Source organism: Epinephelus lanceolatus, chromosome 17 (assembly GCF_041903045.1).
Source record: "Epinephelus lanceolatus isolate andai-2023 chromosome 17, ASM4190304v1, whole genome shotgun sequence".
NCBI lineage: Eukaryota > Metazoa > Chordata > Actinopteri > Perciformes > Serranidae > Epinephelus > Epinephelus lanceolatus.
The window spans coordinates 28,740,086-28,756,519 of NC_135750.1; the positions used below are offsets into that span (position 1 = coordinate 28,740,086).

At 41.9% G+C, this 16,434-nt stretch overlaps 1 protein-coding gene across 4 annotated transcripts in view; it reads right to left on the reverse strand.

Annotated features, from left to right (window-relative positions):
* The window catches only part of LOC117247979 (signal-induced proliferation-associated 1-like protein 2), a 104,576-nt gene that overhangs the window by 34,957 nt on the left and 53,185 nt on the right, over positions 1-16,434 (reverse strand). For all 4 annotated transcript variants that reach the window (XM_078161019.1, XM_078161018.1, XM_033612676.2 and 1 more), the window contains exons 7-9: positions 12,268-12,425; positions 11,024-11,600; positions 2,210-2,484 (exon numbers count right to left, since the gene is read on the reverse strand). In XM_078161019.1, the coding sequence (XP_078017145.1) occupies positions 2,210-2,484; positions 11,024-11,600; positions 12,268-12,425 (1,010 nt within the window). The remainder of the gene's footprint in view (positions 1-2,209; positions 2,485-11,023; positions 11,601-12,267; positions 12,426-16,434) is intronic.

Genomic DNA, 16,434 nt, shown 5'->3' on the forward strand with positions numbered 1-16,434 from the left:
AAGGAGGAAACATACATCTTCCAGCCCCAACATGTGCTTATGAAAACATTTTTCCATGTCATGGTAGCAGTGTGGAGCCAGGGTACATTGTCTGGAGGTCATGAGACTCTTGTCCATTGTTGTTAGACTAACCCCCATCTCTCTGGCCACAGGGGACTGACTGGGGCCTTTCGGGCCCCTGCTGAATTCCTTTCCTTTGAGATAATAGTGGAGAAACTGGAGCACTTATTGTTGACTGCAACACTTTAGCAACTCAAAGACGCAGCAGCGAAAAGAGTTGAGGGCCCTCGAGATTCTTCACCTGACCTCTCACCTCTCGATTTGTTGGAGCCTTGGGAGAAAATTCGCAGGACCCGTGATGGAGCCTTTTGGTTCTCATGGGACGATGAGGAGAAACTGTGTTTAAGTAAGATGGAGAAATCTCCCAGTGCAGCTCAACAGCTCTGACCAGTATAGCCATCTACAGTAATACCTACTAATCTGCCAGATGCATCTGTTAGCGACGCCATATGTGGGTCAAGCTCACTCAATTATGCATCATACCACCCATTATGGACATACAGCAAGATATAATTTTTTCCTTTGGACACAGTGCTATATAGCGTATGTATTTTTAAAACCATCCTCAATTGGCTGTCTAAAGTGTCTTCACAGGCTTCTGTGATATCAGTGAAATCAAGCCAGATGCCTTCCACTGACACAAATACCATGTCAAAAAGCTTCCCTTACAGAATCCTTCGTTCTGTAACCACATCTCCGCAGAGCTGGACACGTGCTTGTCGACACAGAGCCGTTTTTGGAAGATGTTTGTTTTGTCTGCTTTCTGCTTCTCTGAACTGCGATTATGATTGTATCATCATGTATCATCACAGATCATGGTAAGAGGATTAGACGTCGGTTCTGCCAGAGAGGCTGCTGTGTTGGATTCACAGACGAGGCGTGTTCGCCCGCCATCTGGGGGAGCAAATATGTTACCCCTCTGTTGCCAGACCAGAGCAAAAAGTTGAAACACAGTTAAACACGTACCTAGTATGTAGTCTCTGACATAATGACACATGTATACAGGCTGCTACTGAAGATCGTATTCGTACAGGACTTTTTTAGCAAGCCTGTCATTAATATCATGTTCCAGAAATATGCATTAGGCTTAATCTTCAATAACAGATGTCATCTAAAACCCCTTATCCACTGTCATTTATCAAGATTCTTCAGCCATCAACACTTTGTTTAGAAATGCACAGGGTTAACACATATGCACACAACGTAAACCTACATTATGATTAGTTAATTGTCATCCACAGGTACAGGTATTACCTCCAACATCACAACAGGATTAAGTGGAGCTATTCCCTCTGCACACTGTCAAGTCATTCTGCTGCGGTTATCTGTGACCAAAGTGGTAAAAGCATTTGCTGGTACACAAATCTGTCAGCCCGAAGCACAACCAAAACAAAGATGTCGAAAATGTGAGTGTGAAAGAGTGATGGACATGAGTTCACAGAGCTGTCTGTCCCTCACAGACAAAACAAGCAGATGTGCTTTCAGAACAGACATTTCAGACAGACCTTCATCTCTTCATATCACAAAAGATCATTTGAAATATGCTTCTCTCTTTTTATCATGGGAGCGATGGAGTGTACCCCATGGGTGCGTGTCCCTAAAAAGCCAAACACTCCCATCCTAATTGCTGAATAGAAGATTGGGCGAGGTTAGAAAAAAAGCAATCTGCAAATGTGAGCTGTCAGACAATAGCAGCGAGAGTTGAGTCATTAATCAAAAACGCTCCTCTCATTATCATTAGGGAGAAACGCTGACTGTCCGTGTCTGCGTGACTCTACAGCCCTGCTGGAGCTTTCTCTTGCAACAAAGCCACATCAATACAAAGAGAGTCCCCTCTCCAGAGAAATCAGCAGAGAACAACATCAACCCCTGTGCTACAAAAACAGTATGTAAGCATTTCTTTATGCTAATCATCAAACATGAGAGCAAATGTCAAGTTAATTTACGCCAGCTGCATGGAAAAACGAGAAAAAAGAAACTACTCTTCTGTTGTGACTTCATAGATTTCTGAGGAGCACCTGCTTCTCTGTTTCACTAACCACAGCACAGCAGCAAATAAACAAAGACAATAAGAAGCCTACATATGTTTTGTAGCATCTTTTGTTTGTAGTTTTTAAGTGAAAGTAAGAAAACAAAGGCAAGGAGTTACCTTCTGGGGGCGCCGTCTTCATGAGGCTGGATTATAACCACTTTGACGCTGACCGATGTGCGCAGCAGATCGATCATTTGTTCATGGGTGAGAGTAGCGACAGCCACCTTGCAGATCTCCACCAGTCGGCTACCCTGCCGCAGCCCCGCCTTCCAGGCAAAGCCAAAGGGCTCCACGTCGGCCACGATGCCCTCAAAGTTGACGTGGAAGCCGAGTTGTCCGAGGCCATTCCGACGCAAGGTCATCTCTGACGTCTCGCAGCCTCTGGTGGTGATCTGGAACCAGAATCAAAATCAATGTCATCAGCTTTGATTGATTGCACTAATCCAGAGGCATAAAGACAGCAGCACTTCAGAAACACTTCAGCAGAAATCAAAGTCTGAAACATGAATCACTGAGAAAACAGAAAACAAGCATGAGCTGGATGGAGAATGACTGGAAGTTGAGTGATCTTAATATCCTTTAATAAGAACTTTCTAAGCTAATACAGTTTATTTTAACAGAACCCTTCAACAGTGTTCAATGTGCATCTTTTTTTAACAGATGTGTGTGGGTTTTATTACACAAGGAACACACATCAAACACACAAAAAAATACTATTAGAGCAGAGTAAAATCCTGTCCTTAGGCAGAAGAGCACGAGCATGTTTGTTTGGCTAATTCAAAGAACCTCTCAAAACAGAAGTTAATAAGAGGGTACATGACAGAGCTAACTGGTTTAGCCTCAGAGCTGAATGAAAGCAGCTTAAACACACATGTACTGCACATGCAAATATGCACCTGTCTCTATGGACACTTTAACTACAGTGCTGTGGCTCTGTGGGTGCTGTGTAGGGAATGTGGATCAGCTGGGCCCCTGAGACAGGGACTTACTTCTATGGTAATGTCCATTAGCTTGTTTTGATTTTCTATTTGCTTGGCTCTTTAATGACTGTTTTAATTGTATTTAAATGGCCTTTCATAATGTGATCCTTTTGCATGTTGTGTAGATGTTTTATGTAGAGCACACTGAATTGCCTTGTTGCTGAAATGTGCAATAAAAACAAACTTTCCTTGCCTTGCCCATTGACCAGAGTGGATTCCATATAAGGAGTTTGGAGCACATTTATTCACCAACACATAATCTGTATCAACTGGCAGCTGATGAGCACAATATGATCTCTTCACCCCTTTTCTCAAAATACTGGCAACTGCAGCCAGAGACTTGAGACTTCACCCACGGCTACTTGGCGGACAGACGCTGTTGGTCCAATTGTGTGCTTGGATGAAACTTAATGCTGGTTCTTGTCCAATCACGTACTTGCATGCAAATGAAGCTGCTCACTTTGCTCATCGGTGGCCTGGCCTAAGCCTCTGCTTTAATGCAATTCAGGTTCAACTGAAGTTCAGGCAACCCCCTTGCTTCAGCAGCAACATTTCAGTAAAAACATACGACCACCACACTTAGAGATGAAAAGCGGTGGCCTACCTTGATGTCATGAAGTGACTGAGTTAATATACATGCTACACTGCAGTGTGGGTACACAATGGGACCCGACAAGTTTTCTTGTGACAACCACTGGAAAACAACCTCACACTGCATCCAATGAGCTTTAATCACCCATCAGATTAGTCTTGCTTCAGTTGTGGGTGACTGCCTCCATTTGCTTCAGAGTGGCAGCTGGCTTCAGGGACACATTAACTCAGACTATGGCCTGTCAACACTCCACCAGATTCTCACACTGGCAGAAATCCTACCCCGCTGTGTGAGAGGGGACCTGAGACAACCATGATGGATCTCATAGTTAGACACAGCCCTAAAACTTTATGTACTTAGGAAACGACTGGTCCTGTTGGTAAAATAAGCAATGTCACAGTCTCAGTTTTGCAATAAAAAGATTCATCTGTCAAAAAGAGATAAAACTATATTGGTGAGATGTTTCACAAACTAAACACTCGCTCTGCATAAAACATCAAGGGCAAAAGAAATTGGAAATTTGAAGTCCGAAAGCTCTCTTGGGGGTGAAGTCTGGAAGTAAATGGCCTGTGTCTGAAGAAGACATTGGTCTGGGTATTAGGGACCATGAATCAAACTGCCCTTTGTCAGAAATTCATTAGGCCTAAATAATGGCTTTCTAAATGCCTTCATCAACGCCCTTTATTCAGTCCATCCAGAAAACTAATGTGCACAGGTTCTCCTCCAAATGGCCTGAATCTATAACAGCGGAATCTAACTCATTATCTCATAGGAGGGATTTGTGGTCTGTAAAGTTCTTCTGATGAAGGATGGTGACATGAAGTCTGGCAGCGTGGATGTGCGTGTGTGTGACTGGTGACATAAAACCACAGCACAGCCCTAAAGAAACAAACAGCACCAGACTCAAATCTCTTGTCTTGTAGTGTTGCTGGCGATGATCGTCAGTGAGAGGTCTGACAGTCAGAGGGAGCTCTGACACTGATGACACCATCTGTAGTAGCATGTTTCACAGACATGACAAAACCCTGTCATCCCACTCAACTTCAAAGACCTGAAGCACAGATTGGGAAATCTAGGGTCGCCTGTTTCCTCTGGGCTGAATATTTGTGAATCAATTTGTAGATCTAGGACAGTGGCTTCTGGTGGGATACGACACAATTTTGCTTAATGGGGCAAGAGTAGCCTGAGCAAGACATTAATGTCAGCAGTTAACGATAAAGCCTCAAAATGGTGCTGATTACTAATTGGATGGCTGATAGCTGACAAAAGATTTATCAACAGCAAACATGGCAATCTAGTCATCATTTACATAAGTAAACTGACTGATGTAACGTGAGCTTGGCAATTTTGACACAGGAAATAATATGGTGGGTGGCTGCTGACAAACAATCTTAAATTACAGTTTAACAGTAAGCTAAAATATGTTTCTATAAACGCAGTCATGGTGAGAAATAGGCAACACAGTAACAGAATCTTGGTTCATATTTGATCAGCACTGCTTAGTTTTACCATTTGATCTCAGTATTTTTTTTTTGTTCTTACAATTCAGGAAACAGTATGGTGCCAACTTCCTGTGTACAAATTCTCATATTACAGCCAAACAGTGCACTAAAATATGTTTCTGACCACATATTAGCCGAGAAATAGGGTTCGTAGAGAGGCTTAGAGAGACAGAGAAAGACATCATGCCAATGAAGCCATCTGAATTTAAATTTGAAAGAGAGTGAGAGAGAGAGAGGGGCGTGTCTCTCTCTTGATCCACTTCTACACTCTTTGCGTCTGGGCTGGTCTGAACAACAGCCCAAAGCCAGCGAAAATCTGCTGGATGATACGTTTTTGAGCCAAGAGATGAGAAGGGAGATCTGGGTGCTAGTAACATGTAGGAAAGTTTAGTTCGTTAAGGCATATTACCCACATTGTTATAACATAAAGCTGGTTGAAAATCAGTAGTATTTCTTTCAAGTTGTTAATCAAGCATAACGGCAAAAAACTGTTCTTTTCTGTTATGTGTAGTATTAAACTGAATGTCTTTGGATTTTAGACTGCTGGTTGGACAAAAAAAGCAAAGTCAAGATGTTACTTTGGGCATTTCTAAAAATATTTTTGGACCTGTTATAGATCAAACAATTAATAAATTATAAATATATTAATTTGTTGCAACCACTTAACTAACAGATTATACCATAACAAACAATTTTGTCATGATCCATTAATTTGATCATTTTTTTCAACATTTTGTCTGCGAGATGTCAGAAAATAGTGAAAAATAGCCATAATAATCTACAGCAGCCAAACAGGATGTATTGGAATACCTTGTTTTATCTGACTGACTTTCTTAAACCCTAGGGTTTTCCATTTACTTGCATGTATGACAAAAAAAAAGAGTATGAAATTATTACATTTGAGAAGCTAGAACCACAGAATAATTGCAGAGAAATTACATGAAATGATTTATCGCTTACCAACAGTTTTTACTGTAATCATAGTTTCCCCTCATTTTATTCTGCAAATTTGACTCTTCTCTCACTCAAATCTACAGCAGATGCAGTGATAAGCTTTCATGTGTAGGGCTGCTGATGCATACAGTACATACAGAAACACACGCAATGTTGGAGATTGCCTGTACTTTGTTCAGGAAACAAAATATATGTATATATATATATATATATATATATATATATATATATGCCAACTGAACCAAGATAACTTGTCTCATAAAAGTCGAACATGCGGCCGGCCACCCAACTCAGCAACACCCTGAAGATCGGGATGTTATCACAAAGCTTTTAGTTGTGCTCTCACACCGGGCGCCTCTGTGTGTTACAGTGGGCAATCTGTTCACTCTGGTTCGCATTACATCACAGGTCCAGCAGTCTGTAAATCCTTCCAGTGAAACATGATTCAAGTCAACCTCTGGGACATTACAGACACCTTTGGGGCAAAGTATGCACGGTCAGCTCATTTCCAAATGTGCATACTGTTGCTGCTCCACTGTCTGTGTGAGTAACACAAATAGCCACCCTATTATTAATACTTATTCTGAGCTTTTTCCTGTGAAATATCCCTCACAAATCCCGTGGGTGAGTGGACGGTAAATGTGAGAGGATATTAGCATAGTGAATGAGGAAGCGATGTCCTTTGGCTAATCACAAATGCTAATATATCCTGCTCTGTCCTTTCTTATGATGAGTTGAGTAGACACTGAATGACACCCGTGTCCTTTTAAGATTAATTATGGTAAATACTTCTTCGGGATCTTTTTGAGGTGGTTGATATGAAAAATCTTTGTGCTCATGTGCACATTTACTTTTGCCCGTTCTAATTTCCAAGCTCTTCTGAAAATAGTTCACTGTGAGAGGCGATAATAGAAAAGGTGTAAATTATCTCTGTCTATCGCAATCCTCAGAAGAATGAGGTTCTTTTTTATGTTTTTTGCAGGAAATGGATTGTTACTCCCATGTTGCTGGCTGAACCAATGATACGCTGGCTGGGGTCTGTTGGAAATTTCGAGACTGTTGATGAGGTTGCCAAAGGGATAAGTGGAGGAGAGTATGCAGGCAGGCATGCAGAAATAAGGTCATGCACAGCTCAGGTTTGGATTTTGGGATTCAACCTCAATGTTATTAAAAGGAAACAAAGGGCTGCCTGATTAGAGGTTCAGTAAACAAACTGTGGAAACTAGAATGGGAAAAGCAAAGCCTACGCACCAACACAAGGAGCGGAAAAAGGGCATCGCATGCCAGTGTCCGACTGAGGAACCAGGTGTTTTGACCTATTTTTGTAGAATAGAAGACCCCCAAAAAAAATCACACGACGTAACCACAGCCGCAGAGTTGTACAGATGGCCAAGGCTGAAGTACAAAAAGGGTTTAATAGAAATAAGTGGATAGCTCTCAAGAGGAGTAAAGAAGTGAGGCCAAGTGTCCTCTATTCTTAGTCTGTCAGACCCCCAGAAAAAAGTGCCTCTGTTTCTTCTCCTCCCCCTCAAAACTGGGTTGGTGTCCTGTTTAAGCTACTTCCTCCTGTACCTGCGCCCAGACATCCGCAAAATCAAGCATGGGCCAAAGTCACATAATCGCTAATCTTTCACTCCCATTAACTGTCTGCCACAGGGAGTAGCTCCGGATTTGTGTGTTTTTTTTTAATGAAAATGCTGTTTCATAATGTTTTATTCTGATCAAATGCAGGACAACATCTGTACCTGTGTGACCTAAACGTTTAACTATACACCTCTGCTGATTCTATGTGATAAGCCAAAAAAAAAAGCTATCATCAGGAGGTCTATAATCCTCTCTTCTGATTTCACTTTACAATTTCACATTCAAGAGACACTCCTGTCTCTGGACAACCCAAAGAGGACCCGGCAGACAGACGAGGTCAGAAAAACAAATAGTTTTGGGGGAATTCTGTCAGCCATATTCTTCCAAAGCTGACTTAAAAGGCAGTGACAGAAACACAAGAAAAGAAAATACCAGAAGCTCAGAGCAGAGTTACAACACATGAGACTTGACAGGATAGATATAGGTTGAGCAAGCAACAGTCATGCTGGCATAATGGTGAAAATAGAATAACAAGGTTTGTGGTAAGTAGTAAAGCTACAATGGTAAGAGCAATATTTGCAGAATGCATTGTTTCACCACAGAGCGACCACAACTATCCCAAAGTAAAACGCCTCACTGCATCGTTTAAAGTAAAGGCATCCATTTTCCTTCACAGGCCTGCAGCTTATGTGTGAAACACAGTCATAATAGATTTACTGGGCATTTCTGATGACAGACTACTACTGTGTTTCATGGGGGTTACTTATAGGTCTCATTTTAAGAGGGATATACTGGTGGACTCCTTTTCAGAACAAATAAGGGCTTTTTCAGTAGATAGTGGGACTAACACCGCTACATAGAGGTTTTCATAAGCTACGAAATAGCCATTTTATCAGCTGCCAACAAAGGTGCAGTAGCACTAACCAATATGTTTGGCTGTTGGTCATATCAGGCCCAGTTCAGAACAAAGATTCATGATGAGACTAACATGTTTTAGAATGTTGCAGGGAAAAGTAGCAGTGGTGCGAGCTGGCCTGTCTCAGCCTGACACAAGCAATCAGCTTGTAGCAATGTCAGCTGGTCATGTCAGTTACAAATGGTCAGCTGGTCGAAATGGGAAAGTTTTGGGAAGAGTTATCTTTAGCTGTTCCCCTGGTGATATGCTGTCTTGAGAGTTAGTTTTTTCCCTGCTGATTAGAGGCAACACCAGCTCTTCTAAACGAGGAACTGCTCGGGGAATAGACGGGAGAAATTGACAAAAGAGGGGAGATCTTGTGGTAGTTCTTGGTATAAATTAGTATGAGTCCTCTGGGCATTCCTCTGAGGGACCCATGAACAGCTAAAAATTCTCCAAAACCCTCTAGTTTTTTTTATGTTTTCTTTAGCCTTTTGTAAATAGGAATTGTGCAAATTTGCAGGAAAGCCCAATCCGTCTTTGTTCAGCATTGGCAGTATAAAAACAAAATCGCGGAGTGGGGCAAAATGCCATCTGCCTACTTTTGTTTATACAGAATGTGCCTTTTTTGGAGCAATGGGGGGCGTGAGCAAGTAACAAAACGTGAAGGTCAGCATGTGATGTAGTGACGTGGGAGGGAAGTCGCAGCTGGTCAGTCCTCTGGCGATTCTCTTGTAAGTCGGCCCGTCCTTCACCGTCCCCATCATCTGATGGTTAATGGCCTCTTCGTTTGCGAGGGCAAGGAGGGCACGCAATTCCTTGTCTCCCCAGTTGCTCATCTTTACTGTGTCTGTCAGGTTTGCGTTTCCCTCTTGCTACTAGCTGCTCACTAATTCCTGCTATCAGCTGTTTTCTGTTTATCCACTGCCAGTGGCTCGCACGTGTGGCGTCATCAACAGCTCTTCCCACATGTCATCAACAGCCCCTCCTGTTGCGGAAGGCCGCCTCGGTCTTCTTAAACTAAAAGGGTTCCGGCAATGTGACTATCCTATGAGGCCGAAAATTGGGCACCTCGGATCACCTCGCCAATCCGGCTCTGTGTGTCTAAACGCTCGCAGCTTGCTGGCAAAACGGCCCAACATTGGCAGAAAATCTGGCAGTGTAAAAGGGGCTATCGTTTCATCACTACTAGAGTGGCAACTGTAGCAAGTATGTCACTATCACTATCCTCATTCATATTTTAGATGCTATAAATTATATCCATCTACAACCTAGGAACATCACCTCGCACTTGTATGCCTTGTGCCATCCAGTCAAGTTGCAGTTTATATCCATGTCTGTCCAGACTCATATGTAGCCATGACAGTAGACAATACTTCAAATATAGATGAGTGACCAAAATCAAATCACTTTATCGTTGCGTACATGTGGACATTTGTGCCAAATGTGAGGAAATTCCCTCAAGGTGTTCTTGACATATGGCCTTCATGTGAATGAGAGACGCGTGAGGTCACAGTGACTTTGACCTTTGACCTTCAACCACCACCAAAATCGATTTAGTTCATCCTTAAGTCCACAGGGACACTTGTGCCAAATTTTAGAAAATTCCTTCAAGGTGTTCAATGTGTTAACAGGAATGGGAGGGGCGGACAACCTGAAAACATAAGGCCTCTGGCTACGACTGTCACCAGCATGGAGGCATGAACAGTCTGACAAGTGTGAAGTTAAAGCGGAGAGAGTCATTGCTATGAAGCTGATGCACTGTCTCATCTAGTCTTTGGTCAGTACTGGGCTTTAGAGAGAAGACAACAACAAACATGCAGCCCCAGCAAAGTAGAGAAAAGACGAGACCAATGCTCATGTTGTCACTTCCAAAAGAGTGACCAAACTGAGCAGCAGATAAATACAGCATGCACAGCAAGATACAGCCTAGACTTTTTTTCTGTTTTTCCAGAGCACAGAACTTGCCCTGTGGCTGAACGGGAGGAGATGAAATCAATATTTAGCTAATGTTGATGCTCAAGTCTTTTTTTAATGTGTGCATGTTTGTGTATTAGTGCCAACCAGGGCTGCACCTTGGCCGACCCATTAAAACCAATTTAGACACACCACTGCTGTGACGGCTTAATTGTTTTTACTGAAATATGCTCATTGTATCAAAAATAAACTGGATGCCAAACTAAGATGGAACCCTCAATTAGCCACAGTGAACTCCTACAGGGAATGAATTACTCCCTCTGAGAGGTGGATACAGTGTTTTAAAATCTTGTTTTGTGCTGTGATATGATTTGAGACTGATGCTGAAGACATGAGTGTAGAGAATGCTACAAAGGATCAGCTACTCTCCCCTATGGTCTATTCCAGAGGACATTAAGACTTCTAAAATTACAGAGATTAGTACAGTTGAGTCTTTAAGGATCTTACCTCCAGTCTCTGCACCATCTCCCTGATGTCTTCTCCACAGTTGTCGTGGGCAGACAGCATGATACACTCCCCGCGCTCATAGAAGATCTTAATGCTCATAATCCCTGAGGTCCATCCAATGACGTCACGACAAGAGCAGTTGAAGACCACATTTTTTGATTCCTCCTCGATGAGCACAATAAACTCATTGGATATGCCGAGCAAGCAGTCCACATCTATCGACTGGCCAAAGTCCCGGGCACGGACGCTCCAGGTGATGGCCCCCACGCTGAGCAGATGTGCATCCTTCCTGGGTTTCACCTTCTCCTTCTTCTTGGCTCCCAGGGTGATAAAGCTGAATTTGACAGCAGAGTCAATAGTAGCTGTGCTAACAAAGTTCTCAGCCAGGTCCTTCAGGTACTCCTGCCGCGTACGAGTCGCCATGGCTCGGAACTTCTCTGACTTGTGCGCAGCGTTTTCTCCATTGATGACCTTGGCGAGCAGGAAGTCCCTGAAAACTGCTGACTTTGGGAAAGTTACAGACTTGGGTATAGGGGGGCCGAACGGAGGCACGTCTTTAGATCTGGACACGGCCACGCTGGAAAACAGGATGGAATCAATTAATCATAAGCAGCGGTGACAGTTAAGAGAACGTAAAAGAAGTGAAGAAATATACTGAACTGTACGTTTAATGAGCAGCCATTTGAAGAGTGTTGAAATTATATGGCTTTCAGGGAAATTATTTCCAGCGGAAAGACTGAGAGGAGCTCAGACTAATCTGGCTCTGTTCAACAAATGCTATGTTATTAACAAGAGTCGTCTTGACTTCAGAAACACTCGAGGAGAGAGTCGTAAGTCATAATTTCAAGGTGTCTCTGAAGATAATAACTGTATCATCACTGAACAGATCAAAAGAGCCCCGTGATTCCTGCACATTACTATAAAGTCATGACAGAAACCACAGAAAGCACTCAGCAGGCTATTATTATTATTCTTTCAAATTAAGTGCTCTTAAAAGTTCATGTAGAGCCATTTGCCATGAAGACATTTATGCAAAGCACATCAAAAGATAAACACATTCCCCTAAATTGTCTTGAGGATATTAGTTTGCGTCTTATCCCATGGTGAAGCGCTCTAATGTTCGGCAGTTTGACTCGACGCCACCGAATACAGATGCTGCATTTTTACCCTTTCCGTTTTCATCAGCCAGGATAGAATAGCTTTGAGAGAGCCTTGCAGGCGTAGTGCATGCTTGTTGTGTTTACCTGTAGCAGACGTTATCAGTGCAGGGGTTGTGGACTTTGACGATGACAAACACATGTTGGAAATGAGAGCGGATGTGCTTTGGAGTAAAAGGAAGGGCCCCAGGCTCCTGGAATACTATGGTGACGATATCATTGCCAATGTGCCTCTTCCTTAGTAACTGTAAGAGGAGGGAGGAATGGATTCAAATACAGAACAAGGAGAAAAGGCATCACAAAAAGGGTGAATAAAGTACAACTGTTCGCTTGTAAAGGTGAATTATGTCTAGCTTTAAAGCATTTGAGTGGACAAGCCAAGGAATTTTAAGTCTCAATAATCTCCTCCAGCTCGTTCAGGATGCACCACCCAGGCTTTAACTGGTTTTGACAGAAAATTTCCCAATCCTGGCTTCTCTCCATTGGCTCCCTGTTCATTTCAGATTTGACTTTAAGATTTTATTGATCATTTTTAAAGCTTGTCTGGGTCTGGCCCCGAGCTACAGCAGAAATGTTGACCCCATAAGAGCCAGTTCACAGCCCTAGGTCTTCATGTGGGGCTCTTCCAAAATCGCAGCTTATACTAAATGTAATCAAGCCTATCAGGGCCCCTTGGCTTTGGAATGACCTGCATCAGGAGATAAGGCTTGCAGAGCCAATGATTTCTTCTTAAAGCTTGCTTAAAAGACTTGCTTTTATGTGATGTTGTCTTATGTTTATTTCAATTTTGTCTCTTTATACAAAACCCAAAACCAGTGAAGTTGGCACGTTATGTAAATCGTAGATAAAAACAGAATACAATGATTTGCAAATCCTTTTCAACTTATATTCAATTGAATACACTGCAAAGACAAGATGTTTAATGTTCAAACTGAGAAACTTTATTTTTTTTTTGCAAATAATCATTAACTTAGAATTTAAAGGCAGCAACACATTGCAAAAAAGTTGGCACAGGGGCCTTTTTACCACTGTGTTACATCGCCTTTCCTTTTAACGACACTCAGTAAACGTTTGGGAACTGAGGAGACCAATTTTTGAAGCTTTTCAGGTGGAACTCTTTCCCATTCTTGCTTGATGTACAGCTTAAGTTGTTCAACAGTCCGGGGTCTCCGTTGTCGTATTTTACGCTTCATAATGCGCCACACATTTTCAATGGGAGACAGGTCTGGACTACAGGCAGGCCAGTCTAGTACCCGCACTCTTTTACTATGGAGCCATGCTGTTGTAACACGTGCAGAATGTGGCTTGGCATTGTCTTACTGAAATAAGCAGGGGCGTCCATGAAAAAGACGTTGCTTGGATGGCAACATATGTTGCTCCAAAACCTGTATGTACCTTTCAGCATTAATGGTGCCTTCACATATGTGTAAGTTGCCCATGCCTTGGGCACTAATACACCCCCATACCATCACAGATGCTGGCTTTTGAACTTTGCGCCTATAACAGTCTGGATGGTTCTTTTCCTCTTTGGTCCAGAGGACACGACGTCCACAGTTTCCAAAAACAATTTGACATGTGGACTCGTCAGACCACAGAACACTTTTCCACTTTGCATCAGTCCATCTTAGATGAGCTCGGGCCCAGCGAAGCTGGTGGCGTTTCTGGGTGCTGTTGATGAATGGCTTTCGCTTTGCATTGTAGAGTTTTAACTTGCACTTGCAGATGTAGCGACGAACTGTAGTTACTGACAGTGGTTTTCTGAAGTGTTCCTGAGCCCATGTGGTGATGTCCTTTACACACTGATGTCGGTTTTTGATGCAGTACCGCCTGAGGGATCGAAGGTCACGGGCATTCAATGTTGGTTTTCGGCCTTGTCGCTTACGTGCAGTGATTTCTCCAGATTCTCTGAACCTTTTGACGATATTACGGACCGTAGATGATGAAATCCCTAAATTTCTTGCAATAGCTCGTTGAGGAATGTTGTTCTTAAACTGTTCGACAATCAGCTCACGCATTTGTTCACTAAGTGGTGACCCTCGCCCCATCCTTGTTTGTGAATGACTGAGCATTTCAGGGAAGCTGCTTTTATACCCAATCATGGCACCCACCTGTTCCCAATTAGCCCGTTCACCTGTGGGATGTTCCAAATAAGTGTTTGATGAGCATTCCTCAATTTTCTCAGTCTTTTTTGCCACTTGTGCCAGCTTTTTTGAAACATGTTGCAGGCATCAAATTCCAAATGAGCTAATATTTGCAAAAAATTACAAAGTTTACCTGTTCAAACATTAAGTAACTTGTCTTTGCAGTGTATTCAATTGAATATAGGTTGAAAAGGATTTGCAAATCATTGTATTCTGTTTTTATTTACAGTTTACACAACGTGCCATCTTCACTGGTTTTGGGTTTTGTACTTATATTGCTTTTATTCTTTTTATTTGTACTTATTTAAATTGACATTTTGCATATTTTATCTTGTATTTTTTGTCTTCTTGTTGCAACTTAATCCTGACTTTACTTTATGTTTTTATAGGGCTTTTTGTTGCTATATTGCCATCTGAATATCCTGTTTCTGCTTTTGCTTTATTAGGGTCCGGGCTAAGCTGCCAGGACACTATTGTAATCCTAGGTATTCTTCTCCTTTCTTCTTCTGAGGAAACCATACTTCCCATGGGTGAAAACTCACCAAACTTTGCACAAAGGTCCAGTCTCATGCCAGATATCCTCAGCTGTAAACTCAAGCCAATAGTCCTGATGGTGGCGCTACAGCAAGCGTCTAAAGTTCAAAACTTTGAAAATTCATAACAAATCAACCATACGTGCTACAACTTCACAACTTTCATCAAACTGTAGCCCCAATACTGAATAAATGTTTGTACATTTAAACCTATTAAAAATTATGAAGTTCATCACTGTTTTTTTTTCAAAAATTGTAAAACTTCTTAAACCTATCTCCTCCCACAATTTTTGCTCAATTGACACCAAACTTGCTACAGAGCATCTTCAGACTGTCCTACAAAAACTATGTTTCGTAACGTTACGTAAACAGTACTGTAAACATATACATGCAAATTCTTGCTAAATAAATCTTCAATGTTCATGAAAAAAGACAAAATTCTAGAGTCATGGTAGATGATGTGTGGCAAATTTCAGAATTTTATCTCAAAAACTGAATTTTTGACAGCATTTTGAATTTTGCTCTAAAGTGAACAATTGGAGTCAATGTAAAAATGGCAATTTTAAACATCAGTTTTTCACTTATGAAGCAAATCAATCACTGTTAAAATAAATTACCAACATCTCCATGCTGTCTAGATGCAATATGTGTATTTTCAGATTTTTGTTTCGATAACTGAATTTTTTTTACAGTGGTTTGAAATCTGCTTTTCCATGCATGGACGGCTGCTAAACCTGCACGTCTGGCTTAGTCAATTTGTGAAGCTACACATAAATTGTCACTGACTAATTAGCTCAGTGAGATAGAAATTGATTCTTAGTCTCAGAGGTTGTGAGTTCAAGCCTCAGCTGATGCAAAAGAGAGATTGTGTTGCTAAATTCCTAAATGTCTTCCAATTCTTCTGCTTGTTGCTCAGAATTGCCTAAAAATGCCTGGACCCGACCCATCGCTGCGCAGCAGCTATAATTATTATTATTATTATTACTATGTTATTTGTAAGTCAAGAGGCAAATTGACTGTCTGTGGCATCAGTTGCACCAATCTAAACACAGTTTGTAGAGTTACACAGCTTCATTTTCTGATTCTGAAATATTGTGTTTGAAATCAAGATCAAGGGCTTTCTGGGTGAGGGAGATTTATTACGCTTACACAATTTAGGCTTTTTTGAGCGAAGGAGACAAATTCCCTCAAATGCAATTTGGACTGCTTGTATTGCTGCATTGTGCAGATAGTTAACCTCATTCTCTGGCAGGTATGAAGTTGTCAGTGTGGGTCAACAAGAGTCCGACACGAGCAGGATTAGAGGGTTCAGGTGTGAATTGGAAAGGATGACGAGATGAGCTCTGCTTGGGCCTGCTGCAAGATTACCACCAGGGATTAAATGAAACTATCCCACTCCATGAAACACAATTGGAGGAGGAGAAAAGAAAATAGAAAGTACCCCAACAATCCTGCCAATCAGACATTTTAGATTAGATGACAGATTAAATCCTGCCCCTGACTCACTTACCGCCCCCTTCCGTATCTTCACTGTTAATATCTGTGCAGCAGGGTTTTACCCACAGGTTTCATTATGGGCT